This window comes from Gekko japonicus, unplaced genomic scaffold (genome assembly GCF_001447785.1).
Source record: "Gekko japonicus isolate JY-2015 unplaced genomic scaffold, Gekko_japonicus_V1.1 scaffold451, whole genome shotgun sequence".
Taxonomy (NCBI): Eukaryota; Metazoa; Chordata; class Lepidosauria; order Squamata; family Gekkonidae; genus Gekko; species Gekko japonicus.
Window position 1 is genome coordinate 926,055 of NW_015175983.1, and position 16,275 is coordinate 942,329.

Sequence of the window (16,275 nt, forward strand, 5' to 3'; positions counted from 1 at the left end):
CCAGCGGGGGGGGGGGGGGAGTCAGGCTCACACCTCCCATCTTGTTATGCAAGTGGCCTTAAATCAAGAGGAGCAGAAGCAGCTGAGAAATTCACACCTTCATAGGGACTGGCACTGGGAGTCCAAGGCTCAATCTGACTCAAAGAGTGAAGGGGGGAGTCCGTGGGCCATCTGCAGCTTTCCTGTATTCTGGAACCTACAACTTTGTATCTGACCTTATTAAAGTGAATTGAGCCATGTGCCATGAAACCAGGCAACAACTGCTGTACTTTTTTTTTTTCCAATATAGTAAAGTTTTCACCTAAAGAACGGTTATGGCTCCTTAATTTTTTTTTAACACGCATGTATCCAGCTACTTTACAAAGTCTCTCGTTTTAAAAACTGACTATTCCCAGCTGAAATATTTTGTGTCAACATTGCTGTTAATGAACAGAATTGCCGAATATTTCACAGTGCTATTTTAATGCTAAATTGGTACTTATTTACCAAGATATGGCTAAATTATGTCCTAGTGTGCAGTATTACAGATGCTAAAATACTGTGTCCAAATATTAAAATATTCTTGTTTTCCTAGAAATCTTTGTAGTACTGACCCTTAGAACACCTTAAGAATACAGAGAAATCTGCTGCAGTAAGACAACCTAAAAGTTTACAGAGACAGAACAAAAAACTATAGCAGAGCATAAAAAGCAGCATTTGACAGCAAGTGTGAAACGGCAATGCACTGCCCACAGTTCATCTACAGCAGGATAAACTGAAAGGCGGCAATTCTTTCCGGCAGTGCAATCCTAAATTACAGATGGACTGAAGTCAACTGGCTCAGAAGGATGCAACTCTATTCAAGATCACAACGAATACTTTTTTAAAATTATGCCAGGGCAAAGGTGGTGTAAAAAAAAACAAATTGAGAAGATTCTTTCAATTTCCATCTTTTCTGCTTCACTAGTAACTTCTACATAGCTAAAAAAAAGTTTTCGGTAACACATTTTCTAACTGAGATGCCATCTTTATGACATCAAGTCAAATTTGCTTCATTTAATGGAGAATTCCTTAGTCTCTTTTGTTGGTGAGAGTTTTAATTTTTTATTGGTAATGGGAGAGTTTAATTTTTACCAGTAACAAATTTCATTAACTGTAAGCCATCCTGGACACTTAGTAAGTGGAAGTGTAGGATACAGTTTAAACTGATGGTGTAAAACTAATCTTATCTGAAGATGAATGATAGTGCAGTAAAAGCTTAGTTATCTGGCATTCATGGTGAATGGGGATTGCCAGATATTCAAGCTTGTTGCTCTGCTCCACTCTCTAAGAGAACCAGCATGGTATAGTGGTTAAGAGTGGCAGACTCTGATCTGGAGAACCAGGTTCAATTCTGCACTCCTCCACATGAAGCCAGCTGGGTGACCTTGGGTCAGTCACAGCTGTCAGAGCTCTTTCAGCGCCCACCCCTCCCAAAGTGTAGCTCACCATGCATAACACTTTAAAAAGTTAGAACTTAAGGTTGCCAGACAATCTTCGGATCTCCTGGCTATACCACACGCAATGCCATCTGATTATTAATTAATTCCACCTCCTAGCAGAACTAGTTGACTAGAGACAATTTTATGACTAAAAATGAGTTGCCTAGAAACAATGACAGCTCTACAATGCCACTTGAAACCCTCATGTGTGTGTGTTTGTATGTGTGTGTGAAAGTACTGTGTAGTGGTTCATTTAGACCCAGAGAATAACATGGCAGAAGGCAAAAATAGAGGAGTGCTGCCCCAACCATGAAGGGAAATCAAGCTGTCAAAATTCAGGGCACATGCCTCAGCCATGTAAAATATCTGAGAGAATGCGCTGCTGCCTGCATTTTGGACAAAAATCAGAGAGGCAGTTTAGCAGCCTGCTGACTGGGTGATAATACCTGTACTCCTGGGGATGCAATCAAGAGCTTTTAATCTCTTCTCAACCACCCACAAAACAGACAGCACTACACGGAAGAAAGTACAGTGGCACAATGAAAATGAAAACATTAAATCAGGGGTGTCAAATACACGGTCTGTGGGCCAGAACCAACCCCTGCAGGGCTTGTATCCAGCCCAAGAGCAACTGGCTATCTTCTGCTTCCTTCTCTGAGGCGGCTGCTGTGTTGCAGCTCACTTTTGCCCAGCAACCTCAGTCACTCTCTCCTGTTTCCTTCTCTGGGGCTGCTGCTGCATTGCAGCTTGCTTTTGCCCAGGTCCCTCAATTGTGCAGGAGAGGTACAAAACCAAGCCTCCCTTCCCTCCATTGGCTGAGGTTTTCTCCCCCTACTCCTCCTTTGGGGGGGGGGGGAGAGAGAGAGAGAGAGAACAAAGTCGAAGTCCAGCAGCACCTTTAAGACCAACAAAGTTTTATTCCAGATATAAGCTCCTGTGTGCATGCACACTTCTTCAGAGGGAGGGAGGGAGGAGGGATTCTTCTGACAAGCACAATTTACATTTACATTGAGATCGTCCGGCTCCACTGTTTGAGACCTGATCACACACACACGTTAAAAGAAAATTGTTTTGCCTTATTCTGAAAAGGGTTTTTTAAAGAGTAGATTTCTCTGTGCCTATTTGGAATTTTCTTTTCTCTCAAAAAGACCCTGATTAGGAATTTACAACACTTGGATTGGATTCCATTGGTTAATGACTGGAAGTAGATGGCTAAGTACTTAAAAATACATTTATGGTTCCATATGTTTCAGTTCAACACTTCTCCCTCTCTCCCCTCCCACCTCGCTGGCTGCCTTTCTTCACATTAACCCCCAGCCCCTTTTGCTTTAAAACTGTTTCATCATCATCACTAGCACTGAGTGGATTTTGCCCAGTCTGAAATCAACACATCATTTCACTTGGTGATATCCCTCCCTCCAGTTCTATCAGATGAAGAGAAGAAAAAAAGAAACCTAACAGCACAGCTTGCATTCTTTATTAGTAGAAAGGAGCAAGAGTCCAGCAGCACCTTAAAGACTAACAAAATTTGTGGCAGGGTATGAGCTTTCGTGAGTCGCTGCTCACTTGTTCAGATACAGCTAGAATGTGAGTCCATCGGTCCTTATATCTTGGAGAGTGGAGTGATTTCAGATGCCAAATAACAAGAGGAGGTGTTGGTAACGAACCAGGAAATCTAGGACTCAATTCAGTCCAGGAGGATGCATTACCTTGAGCTTCGTTATCAGTTGCGATTCAGCAGTCTCTCTTTCTAATCTCCCTTTAAAATTCCTTTGTGAGAGAACTGCTTCTCTTAGGCCAGCAATTGAAAGTCCTGGAAGGTTAAAAAGTTCCCCCATTGCTTTTTGAATGTTGTGGTTTCTAACGTCAGAGTTATGTCCATTTATTCTTTGCATCCTCCTGGACTCAATCCTCCTAGACTGAATTGAGACCGAGGTTTCCTGTCTCATTACCAATGCTGGTATCTCCATGCTTACTACCCTTCTGCATATCATACCTAATCCAATCAATCCTGCTATTGCTATTTGGCATCTGGTATCACCTATATATAAAGTTTATATCTCTGGTACTTCGTGTTACGTTTTATGGCAAACATGGCCCGGTCCAACAAAGTGAAATTTATGTCAGATCTGGCCGTCACAACAAATGAGTTCGACACCTTTGCATTAAATAGTCAACTCCTGACCTTTCAATGCACTGATGTTATGCTGCTCAATCCAAAATCTAATTGGAGGGCAAAGAAGGTAAATTCACCTAGGGCAATAAAACCTTTCAGCCAGAGCTGGGGAGCGGAAATGAAAGACAGATGATGGACAGTATATGAGTTTGAACAAAGATCACTCCGGAAGGGCTCTCTCTGCAAGAGCTACACCAGAAATTCGAAACAGCTGCCATTTGGCCCCATGGGGTAGACCCTCAAATAATGGGAAGCATTCACAACCAGGGGAGAGGGAGATCCATGGTTTTAGGCAGTCCTTTCTCCACACTACTAGGGATCTGATAAACAGCAGAGGAAGATCAGTTTTAACTCACTCTACCCTGGGGAAAATATCCAAAGTCAAATACCTTTTATTGGCATACAATATTAGAAGCAATTCCCAATATTAATACAATCCAATTATAAAATAGATAGTCGTGGTAAACCATTCCAAGGATATATCAGGCCTATAACTTAACTCAAGTTGTCACAAGATAGATTTGGCCATACAAAAATGCCTGAGTCGTAAAGTAAATTTAAATTCTAAACTTTAAAATTGAGTTTTTAAATTTATAAATTAAGACTCATTAATGTGATCAGGGTCATTCTTCCGTTTTATAAAACCATGAAGAAACTTAGTGGTCAGTTCAATGATCTCCGGATCTCGTGAAGCAAGGAGATAATGTACCTTGATTCTATCCGGTTGGCCTGCTACCAACCTAAGGGGGGCTTCTATAAATTCCACTCGAATGTCATTTAACAATTTACAATGTAAGAGTAATGCACAGATCACCTGTGTTCCTTTCCAAGGACCTTTTAAAAAAGTGACCTAAGCAAACGGTGGGAAGGTAACAGCGTTCCGTGTGCCTTGGTGTTTAGTCATGCTGGCCACATGATTACGGAAACGTCTTCAGACAGCGCTGGCTCTTCAGCTTTGAAACGGAGATGAGCACCACAACCCTAGAGTCGGATTTGACTGGCTTTCGAGCAAAGGAAACCTTAGGTGGTTATTACAAAATACTTTCGAAGTAGGTTTTACAAACAGGTAAGTATTTCTTTATATTTTGCAGGCATATTGCACCGGGATGGTGAACTTTTATTATGTATATAATCCAAAAACAGTAACCATTTGGCAAGTCCTTGTTCTTCAATTCTTTTTATAGTGTCCGATATTTTATCCATTGTTAAGAAATCCCATAATTTCGTGAACCATCGTTCAGTGGATATAGGGTTGGAGAGCTTCCAGTTAGACGCTATCAAAGTCTTGGCTGCTGAAAGCATGGTGGAAATTAGTTCTTGCTGTATTTTAGGAATCGTGTTATCTATCCACAAATCTAATACAATTTGTTTTGGGGGTTTTTTAATCTCATACCCCGTTATATCTTTTATATACATAAGTATTTCCCCCCAAAACTCTTTAACTATGCGACAATCCCACCAACAATGAGCTACTGGACTAGATACGCCATGACGATGCAGAAAATGAAAACTAAGTGTTAAGGAGAGGAAAAGTATAATAGCTGGGGGAGAGAAACAAAAAGGTCAACAGGGAGCTTAGATTTATCTAAAGGGGGGATTCTGCGGGCTATAATCCTAATCTCATTAATTTCTCCAACTGTAATTGTTATCTTCATTTTAAGATAGGAAGTCAGACTGGCAGGACAAGCTATGGGAACACCTTGTCATGGCAAAAATTGCTGATTCGCTTAAGTGCTCACAATCAGACACTCCACACCACTCCACATTTGTGTCAACTTGGTTCCCCGTAGTCTCCTACTTACAGATTCTAGATATTTCCCCCCCTAACCCTCTTTATCTAAAGTGGCTAACCTTGTAGGTTTGAATTTCTTCCATTTAGATGACTTTCTTGTAGATGGATGCACTGTATTACGCTGTGTCTTTGATTATTGTATTGTACATTTAAAATTAATAAAGATGATTTAAAAAAAAGATTGCTAGGGATTGGCAGAACCAGTCAGGCTGGTTCCAGTCCGCTGAGTTTTGACAGGGAACAGAACGGCCATTGGACACTTAACCATCAAGGGCCCTTCTCCTCTGAGGACAGGAGGACATCTTGCTGGGTGATTTCCACCATCCAGTCAGGGAGGCAGGATCAAACTCTTCTAACTTCCTGTCTCTGATGTGGGAGTCACCCTTCCTCTCAGTTCCAGTAACTATGAAAGCAGTGGTCTGAAACTTTAACTCTACTGCAAGTAGATAAATAGGTACCGCCTCGGTGGGTAAGTAACAGCATTCTGTGCACCTCGGTGTTCAGTCATGCCGGCCACATGACCACAGAAATGTCTTTGGATGGCGCTGGCTCTTTGGCTTGGAAACGGAGATGAGCACCGCCCCCTAGAGTCGCATTCGACTAGCTTTCGAGCAAGGGAAACCTTTACCTTTACCTTTAGAAGAGGAAATAAAGACAGGAAGTAACTGTAACAATAACTCGAACAGGATGAAGAGCCAAGATGTCCTCCTGTCCTCAGAGAAGAAGGGCCCTTCACAGTAAGTGTCCAATGGCCGTTCTTCCTCTGAGGCAGAGGTCATTTTGCTGGGGCCACCCAGAGCAGTGTCTTGGTGGGAAGTCATCTGCACCTAGAATGTGCTGGAGTACCCTTCGGCCGAAGACTGCCTCCAATGAGTTGCAGAGATTTATTTTGTAGTGCCTTGTGAAGGTTGAGCTCTGCACACCTCTTCTACACAGGTGTGTTTGAAGAATGCTGCGTTAGTCACAGCACTCCTAATGGAGTGAGCTGTGATACCAGTTGGGATGGTTAGCTTGCTGGTCTTGTATGCCTTTATAATGCACGTTTTAATATTGCTGCTTATAGCAGACCTGGAAATTTTCTTCCTGGTATTTGGTGGGGAAATGCTTATGAACGATGAATTAGTTTCTCTTGTGTGTTCCGTTCTGAGCAAATAGGCCTTGAGAACTCTCCGGATGTCCAAAGTATGCCACTCCTTTTCTTTGGGGTGGACGGGACTGGGACAGAAAAAAAGAGGGAAGGCTGATCTCTTCCAATTTCAATTCCAATAACCTTTATTGGCATGACAACAGCTTTAAAGAAAAAATAACAGTACAAGTCAGCCCATATGCCAACAAACAGAAACCATCAAAGTATAGCGATTTGTATCATTGTATATAATAATAATAGGACAAAGTGATAAAAGTTTGGAACAGTAATCTCGAGTAATTAAAACAGTTACAGTAAGAAACTTATCTATCTGAAACGGAATCATAGATACACCTTCTCTCTATCACTTGTCTCAGACTGATCTCTTGACATCTAAAGGTTGACTGGACTTTTGGTCTGAATAATGGTTCTCAGAACCACACTATCACAATGAAAAACACATAATTCTGGCATGAAGTTATAGCTGTGAGAAATACAGCTTTCAGCCTCAACCATTTTAAAGGTATATCCTTGATGGGTTCAAAGGGAGATCTGGTGAGGGCAGAAAGGTAACATTGAGTTTCCATGTGGGAAATCTATGGATTGGCAGGGGGTCTTTTAAGGTGGCGCCTCTGAGGAAGCATTTGATGTGAGAGTGTTTGGAGAGACCCAGACCTTCAAAACAGGGCAGTACCATAGATATTTATATTTATTTATTTATTATTCAATTTATATTCCACCCTCCCCAGAACGGGCTTAGGGCGGCTTACAATTAGGGCACAAAACCAAAATTAAACAATTAGGGCACAAAGCCATGATTAAAACACTAAAAACAGATACAGATAATGCTGTGACTTGTCTTCTCAACATGGATGCCTTTAATTCACTGGTGATTCCATCTTACAGAAAGCAATGTGGGGTTTTAATGGGTTCTTTCCTCCTTTTTTTTTTGGCCCCCCGAAGGGGAATTTTTTATTTGCATTTCTATAAAACTACAACAGAAATTGGGGAGGGAGAGTCTACAATCTATAGGAGAAAGTAAAAAAAACCTAACTAAAAACCCAAGAATGGAGGTTTTACAATGCTTAAAACATAGTTGTTACTCTTATAGTTACTTTTAAACATGAAGCCAACATGAAGCCAATCATCGCTTCTGCTGACAAAACCAGCTTATCTGACTGAACAGAGAGTAATTCCAAAGCTATAACACACATAATCACAGCCCTTAAGAAAAAATTAGCATCTCCACGCTTTACTCCCCCCCCCCAGGCAAGATCTTAAAAACGTTCCTTCAGTAAGAACATTACAACACGTGTTCTAGTCGAGAGAAATAGATTGAGTTTCTAGACACTCTAAATGACTGCGCTATGGATCTTATAAAGTTGGGGTAGCGAGCCCTTTACTCCAGAAAACCGCTTTTCGATCAGCTTGCCAATCCGGCCACAAAGAACTAAACTTTAGAGTCTCCTTACCATTCATACATCTCTATGATCAACGTACTGTCCCTTTAAAAGTGTAGCTGCTTTTAGTACAGATCCAGGTCGCATCTCACTTTAGCCACTAGAGGGCCCACGATTCACTTTAAAGACAGAGTCTATGGTTAGGTCATGTGACCTAACTTTCCACTGTCCTCCTTCCTGAAGAAAGCATTGATCCCGCCTCCCTCTTCGCCTCTCATCGTCATCTTTTGGGGATGTTTACATCAGCCGAGAAAGAATGCCAAAGTCTCTAAGGTCTGTTTAAACTCTCAGCTTTCTTTTAGAAAAATTCTCCGCTACAGTCCATCACCACAATTTGATCAGTCCCTCCATCCTTGCTTTCGCATTTGCTTAAAATGTCGGGAGATAGGACGTCCCCTCCCCCCCTCCGTTTATAGGCTTATAGTAGAGGGACTTCACTTCTAGGCTTTAGTGTCTCGTTTCAATGGCAACTCACTCATCAATCCTTGAATCGATCCACCAGGTCCTAAGACTGCCCCTGGGATCATGCCAGGCAGAGAAAATCGCTAAACCTCCAAATGCTTGTCCCGGTGGTCACTTCTAATCCAGTAGTGGGAATCAAGGCAGGACCTTCAGGGCAGAGAGTAGCACCCCCTGTACCGGCTGCCGGCTTGAGGTAGGGCTCTCCAAAGCCCCCTGGCTAGAAGCCCATTGTCTATGGGCTTCGTGGGGGAGCGTGCGCAATCACGCTCCCTCCTAATCCCTGATTCACGGCACACGTCTCTTGGAGGAATAAATGGAGGAATTCATTCAAAACTCAACATTTAGGATTCAGAAATGTATTCCATAATTCACTCTGCTGTCCACCTTCCTGCATATGAGACTGCTCTACATGACCATGGTACCAAGCTGCAAAAGGGATGAGTTTAATAAAGATATTTCCCCTCATAGAACCTTGTAGCAGGGAAGGCCTCCCTCTATTTGTGGGCTGGCCTGGAACCTAGATACAAAACCGCAGAGCTCTGGATCTGTTCTGAAAACTCTTCCACATCCACCAGAAACCATGGCTCCAACCTAGATCCAAGCAGAATTCTTCTGAGACACCCAAACACCTCTATCACTGGGAAGCCTGCTTTTGAACCCCACTGTGTTCTTAGACTGTATGATGTCTGAACTGCAATAGGAAGCCATGTCATATTAAGGTCAAGGAATTAAGATCAGGCGAAGACTGCAGCAAGAGGACATATCCAGGCGCCCACAGGAACCCTAAATCTCTGTTCAGTGGGTCCATCTTGGCCCCCACCCCCACTCATCAACTTTTGGCAACAGATAATCAGTAGAGTTTGCAAGACAACAATGTATCCTTTTGAACTATTCAGGGATCTCCCATATAAAGCAGATTCCTCCAGAAATCCTTTTCCCAAATCATTAACATTGACCTGTTCACCTTACAATGCAGATTTCACAAAAAAAAAAACCCCATCCTCTACCCATCTTCTGGCTCATTCTTTCAAAAATTTAGTCACTTAATTAGGACTATCTACTCATCTCCGGGTCCATTAGCACCTACCTGACACTCAGGTGACCCAATCACCTCACCTAGATCCCTTATTAGCATCTCACACAAAGGTCCTGTCTGCACTAGATCTCAAATCCTGGTTCAACTCTGTCCCTGAACTTACATTCTACACTACACTTGAGTTCACCCCTGTAATTATCTCGGGGTATTTTTTATTTCCACATTACATTGAGATCACCCCAGTTTCACCCCACACTTACCCAGGGATAAACGGGTGCTGTTATAACCAGGGATAAATGCAAGGTATTGTGCCACAAGTTGAACTCTGATAAAACCAGGGATGAGATCCAAGTGGGGAAAGGACCAAAGAAAGGTTCAGCTCTTCCTATGACAGCGCTGATGGTAATATTTCCTCCAATGGAAAGCTGGTTTCTAATATTGCTCCAACCACAGGGCAACCCTAAGTTTCCCAGCAGCAACAAGGATCCTAAATAATCCCTCAACAGCAAAGAAGAGTCAAAAATGAAGCCAATGACTTTTGGCCTCAGCAGTAAAGGCCCAAATAAAAACTGTCCAAGAAGGTCACCTTGGAGAGGGCAATAGTAGGTTCAACTGAATCCCCAAGATTAATTCTCTGCTGTCAACACTTCAGAACAGAGACACTTCTCCTCCACCTAAATCCTCCCACTGCTCTGGAGATCTGCACTACAGCAAGCAATGTAGGAAGCTCTCTGCTCCATTGCTTTGAGCCTCACTCTTCCCTCTCAGTCCTAGCCTGCTTGCTCCCTGGAGTTCTCTCTTCTACTCCAAGTGCCACTCAGAAACAAACCCTGACCCTCAGCAGAGTCACCATACCATCCTAACACCAGCGAAGGTGGGTTCCACCTTTTCAACTAGTCTAAGGGATGCTACACCTAGATAGTCCCATTTATAGTGATTTACTTGCTGTTGCTTATTCTGCAAATGCTCGCGTGATTTTATATGCTATCCAGTTCCTTGTATCATGGTGATTCCCCAAACACAGTATTTGCATTGCTTTTTCAATCTGCCTACCCCTTCCTCACCTTTGACAATTTTTTATGTTCAGTAAAGAGTGGCAAAAAATATTACTGTCTTTTTCAGTGCCCCCTTCCACCCAGTTTCATCTGATAGATAGATTGTGCTGAGATTGTGTTCATGTATGACCGAACTCAGAGATCTCTCACCCACGGACTCAATATTGTATGTCTGAAGGCCAAACACATTCAGCTTTCTTGCTTCCCAGGTAACACTACCTCATACCTCTACACAGCCAAAGTAGAACAAACCCAGATCCACCTGGTTCCAGTTCAAAAGTGTTCTATTCAGAAACAGGGGCTAAGAATTAATTGGGGCTCCCTTAAGAACTAGAGTTTGAAACCAGGTTCTGAGTGAACCCAGGGGTAACATTAACTCCCACTAATGCTCACATGTCAAAAATCTACAAGATCAGAAGTCTGATAAAATTATTAGTTTTAAAATTATCTCTTTCCTGAGCCCCTCCCCAAGGTAGAGTTAACAGGAAACACCAGTTGTTGTCTTTTCCAGGTGGTCTATATTCAAAGCCAGATGGAACAAAAACTCCTATAGCATCCCTTTTGGTAGTAAAAACCAAACAATGTCCAGCCAAAAACAATGTCCACAAGAACAGATGTCATTCAAGTTGTGCGATCCACGTGACATCCAGTTCTGGCAGATCCAGCAATCCTTAACATTTCAGGGGTGCAGAAGGACCGTGGGGGGGAAGCAAGGAGAAGGTGATGAAAAAACCACTTCTACACAAATTTTGGGTCCCAATAAAACAACCAAAAAGACCCTTAAGGAACACCAGTTATAATAAAAGGACACAGCAAAGTAACACACAGAGATCAGGTGGGGATTGTTAAAGATGTTAACAAAAAGTTCCTGCAGACAAGAGTCCAGGAATAAAAGCACTACACTAAACTCTTCAAGAGCAGCTATTAAAAAGACTCTACTACATAATATCATCTTAACACAGTACCAGGAAAGCCTCTGTGTGGAAGAACTCCAAAGTCTTGGTGCCACAGCATTAGAGTCCAACTAATAGTAGGTTCATACAGGAGATGGCAGGTCTGCTGGAATAAGGCTCCCAATAATAGCGAGAAAGTATTTTCTACACTTACCTCATCGCTTTCCTCTACCTCAATACCACCATCTTTGTCGTCATCCACTTGTTTGTGAATTGTGCGAAGTGCTTCAAGACTGTATTTATCCTCCTCGGTAAAACACGGTGGGGTGAGTAAATGGCAAGGGTCTAAGGACAAAATCAGAGACAAAACATTTCAGTCTTTTAAGCAGCAAATGAAGGAATCAGCAGAAGCCACCCACTTCAACCCCAAGCATCATTTATGTCAGTCCAGCAACATGGAACAGACTGAGTTCACACACCACAGATCACATGAGAATTCACTGTCCATGGTACAGTCCCATGGTGCTGTATATGTGGAAACTTACTAGTGCCACACGGAAGACAGAACTGCAAATTCATGCCCCCTCTTCTAGTCACATGTTGATTAGGTAGAGAAGACCCTTGTGATTGATTGGTGGCTCCAGGTAGGAAACATACATGGAGAAGTAGCTTCCAAGACTTAAAATGCTAAGCTTTCCAGGAGCCTAAATGACATTTAACATAGAAGGTTTACCTATGAGCAAAGGAGATGAAAACTGAAATGCAGCATGTGCAAAAGTTGCTCTATAGGGGGAGTAGAGATGTGAAGGCCCGGAAAAAACCCGGAAAAATTGGGGGGGGGGGACGGCCCCTCCCTATTTTTTTCCTGAAGCCTTTTTTGTTTTTTTCCAAAAAATTGGAACAATTGAAAAAAGAAAAGAAAAAAAATTGATTATGGAACGTTTTATTTTAACATGATGAATAAAATATTTTAAGACAAGGTGTTCAAATATTTTCCCAATCATTTCTAAAAATATGTATGGTATCAGATTGATCTAATTTCTGTGCACTGAGGACAAGCAAGTCCTAGGTTGCAAACTGAACTCTCCAATGCAAGAACAAGATGCATTTCTTCCTTTAGGAGGTGCTGTTGTCACGAGAAAAGAAAAAGGTTTCAGTTTTGTTTTTGCATGTGGGTGGGTATTCTGTTTGTAATAATTCTTTGGATACACTATATTTTTAATATGCTAGTTGTGATAATTTCATGCCAAGTAAAAATGTCCATAGTCATATTTTATGTTCCTAAAGTAACAGAATGACTTTCAATCTGGAAAAGAAAAAAGAAGTGCTAATGTAGCATTTTTTTCAATTTTTCCAAAAAATTTCCATTTCCCCCCGAAAAAAGGTGAGGGAAAAATGGGGTTTTCTCTGAGCTTCAAAATTTCCAGAGATTTTAAATCTCTAAAGGAGAGGAGTGCTAATAGTTTCTCTACCTTATTCCCCCCCCCCCCAACTCATTCAACTACATTGACTGTGGCTTTCTGAACAGCCCTTGGGGACGGGCTTTAAAAAACGTGCATTTCTGCAATTCATGTGAAACATGGCACTGTGCTGTGTGCATTTCTTCAAAAAGGTTGTACCAGTCCTCAATGCAAAAGACACCATGAAAAAGAAGAGTTCACACATACCCATGAGGCAGAAGAACTGCTTCTATATGTTACAACCCCATGCTGCTGTTTATGTAGAAACACCGCAGGCATATAGGTGTGTATACATGAGATAGGGGACTTGGAGGTTCACATGTTTGTTTAGGTACATGCAAAGGAGTGTGCCTAAATATGCAGATATGTGGGGGAGAGAGGTTATAGAGATCTATGTACACAAAAAATGTGTTTGTAAACTTGCATATTCTATATAGTTGGAGACTGGATAGGCTACAAAACCCTGCTGAATCTACTATGGCAATTTAAGGTTTGCCTCCATATAACATGCAAAGTGCCTTCTTTATGGGTTTTATCATCTTGAACATATTTATTTGCAAGCCGGGAATCAGTTCATTAAAATAGTGAACTGTGACACTTGAGAATTGCTTGCAAACAGCTCAAATGTATAATCTGCTAATGAGAGAACACTTAAAGGGCAGGTTATGCAGATGCCTACTTATGTGTAAACAGTGATCTTTGCTAAGAACACTGATAATCAGACCAAAATACCAGCCAGAAAAGTTCTAAAAATAGCAGCTCACGCAGCAAAGACTTCCAAATCCACAGCACAGAAAAAGAGCAGAAGTTTGAAGGCACCACACATTTCATCTACACCTACATAACAGGATGCTGCATGCAAAAAAACACATACTATATGAACTAAGTGTGAATAGCAATTACATAATGAAGGCAATTAATCCACAATATGCCAAATCTTTTAAAAGACAGAGTACAATGTTTCTTTCCACAAATCACTATCCACTTTCATACACGTTGTTAGAAAAATCTAAGAAAGCCTCCAGTCCACTCTTATGTAAACAAGAAAAGGAGGGATGATACCATGTTTTGGCCCACCAAGCAAAAAATATTATTTAATCCTTTTACAAACTTTTACTATCCAAAGTCACTAGAAATGTGACTGGGGAAAAAACCTACTAAAGTTTATTGTTTAAACGCAACCAATTTTGTCCACTATGAATATACTATGTGTATAATTGTACACTATTGAACTCTTCAGTAGTGTACAACTGAATAGAGTTTCAGTGTTATAACTGAGTAGTTATAATGCTGTAATGTTACAGTTAAATGTCATTACTGAATAGTGTTTCAATGTGATAAAGTTTAACTACATATATGTGTTTTATATATTTATTTTACACACACATGGGGTGACTGAGGGGAACCTCCACATTAAGAGGCACTAATCCTCTAAATCCCAGAGCCAGGAGGCAACATCAGGGGAAGGCCCCGGCCTCTCTGCCCAGCCGTCGTTCTTCCAGAGGAACTGGCTGGCCCGTGTGAAACAGGATGCTGAACTAGAGGGACCACTGGACTGATCCAGCAGGGAAGTTCTTATCAGGGAAGGCCTTGGCCTCTATGCCCTATTATTGGCCCTCCAGAGGAACTGATTGGCCACTGTGTGAGACACGATGCTGGACTAGATGGACCAGTGGTCTGGGAGGGCTCATGTTCTTACATTCAGATATGCTACTAATCCTATTGCAATTGTATGAGACTGTTTCTGCTGAAATCATACACTTTAGTCACCACAACATTTTCTATTTTAAACCTTTATTTTCTCTTGCTTTTCAGACTACAAAAACTAAAACACATACTTTGTTTTCTTTTAGTTATTTTTAGACTTATACCCCCTCCCCTGGGTCACAGGGCTCAAGGTGGCTCACAGCACTCTCTTCCAAAGGGAGACCTAGCTGGTCCCCTAAGGCAGTTTGGAAGGGATCTTGCAGGTCCCACTATTGGAGGCTTCAGTTGCCGCTTTGCAGTCATCTGGGCTATTGGCAGAGGATGGCGAGGGAACGTTCCGGCATGGCTGGTACACAAGGGGTGGCTCCGCCCTGCGGAAAGCTGAGTACATCGCTTACGACCTTTAAGGCCTCTGCTGCAGTCTCAATAGTCTCATGTAAAATGTGGCTAAGAATTTTACAGCTCCTGTAAACCGGGTCAATAGTTTTAACCTATGCCTTCAAAAGTGATGGGCTATTTGGGGTCACGTCAATAAGGTTTCTATGGAAACCTGATATAAGATTGCCCTAAATACTAAACGCTTTGACGAGAGGATTCTTGGGAGCGACTCCTCTGTTCCCAGCGTGTCCTACTGAGGTTCAACAAGAACAGCAGAACGTTTTAGTGGGGTTCCCCACACAACCCCTCAGAAGAGGTTCATTCCTCAACTGACAATTGGTCCCTGCAGAAAGCTGTCAGAGGATACTCCAAGGAGTTCACCAAACCATGCTGAAATTCCTTCCTCCCTCTCCGCTCACGCACAAGTGCCAGTAGGAGTTTGCAGAACTCATACTGTTACACATCATCTCTTCATTCAACATCGTTCAACAAAACAATCTATAAATAAAGTAAAATAAAATAGAATCTACTTACAAAACATTAAATTACAGTCCATAAAATTGCACCCTAGCTCGTGCATCTGGATAAAACATAATCATTTGGCACCCAACAACCCAGACCACTGTCAGAAAACAGGCAGCACTGCTAATAGGCGGCAGAAAACTGGCCTCAACCGTCCACAGTGGGCACCACAGAGCATACGGGATGAAGAAAACCAAAGCATTCTTGGGGAGAGAGGCACTATGTGAAGGTGGCAAAGGACACAGTGGGACACTTGCAGTTTTGCTTGTAGAAAACTACAGCACTAATCCATTTGAAATTTCATATAAACACGTGAAATAGCACAATGTTATAAGCAAAATTATTAATTACACCTCTTACATTGATAAAAAGGTGAAATAAATTTGGGCTTGATAAGAAAATAACCACTGCATGTCAATTCTTCCCAAAATTTCTATTCTTGCTCCTATGGCTTCAAAATCCCTCCCCCCTTTCCATGGCTTCAAACATTTCTGCATTATTTTACATTTCTAAAAGTAACAGATAAGGCTGCACGCTTTCACATGAGGCTACAAAAATGCAGGAAGACAAAATGTGAACTAGTCAACTAATCACTACAGTCTAGTCTAATTGAAACCCCCCCTTCCTCTAATTAAGAAATCTTTGGAACTCAGGAAACTTAGGGTGTTTCGGAGGGGGATTCTCTTGTGTGGGCCTATATGATCTGTAAAGCCAAATGCAGATCTATGTCATGTCACAAGAACATGGA

The 16,275-nt window shown here is 41.8% G+C and overlaps 1 protein-coding gene across 1 annotated transcript in view; it reads right to left on the reverse strand.

The window, feature by feature from the left end:
• STIM2 (stromal interaction molecule 2) overlaps positions 1 to 15,487 on the reverse strand; it is a 62,012-nt gene extending 46,525 nt beyond the window's left edge. The window contains exons 1-2 of the mRNA XM_015426269.1: positions 15,460 to 15,487; positions 11,675 to 11,805 (exon numbers count right to left, since the gene is read on the reverse strand). Of these exons, the coding sequence (XP_015281755.1) occupies positions 11,675 to 11,805; positions 15,460 to 15,487 (159 nt within the window). The remainder of the gene's footprint in view (positions 1 to 11,674; positions 11,806 to 15,459) is intronic.
• Positions 15,488 to 16,275: the final 788 nt, after the last annotated feature.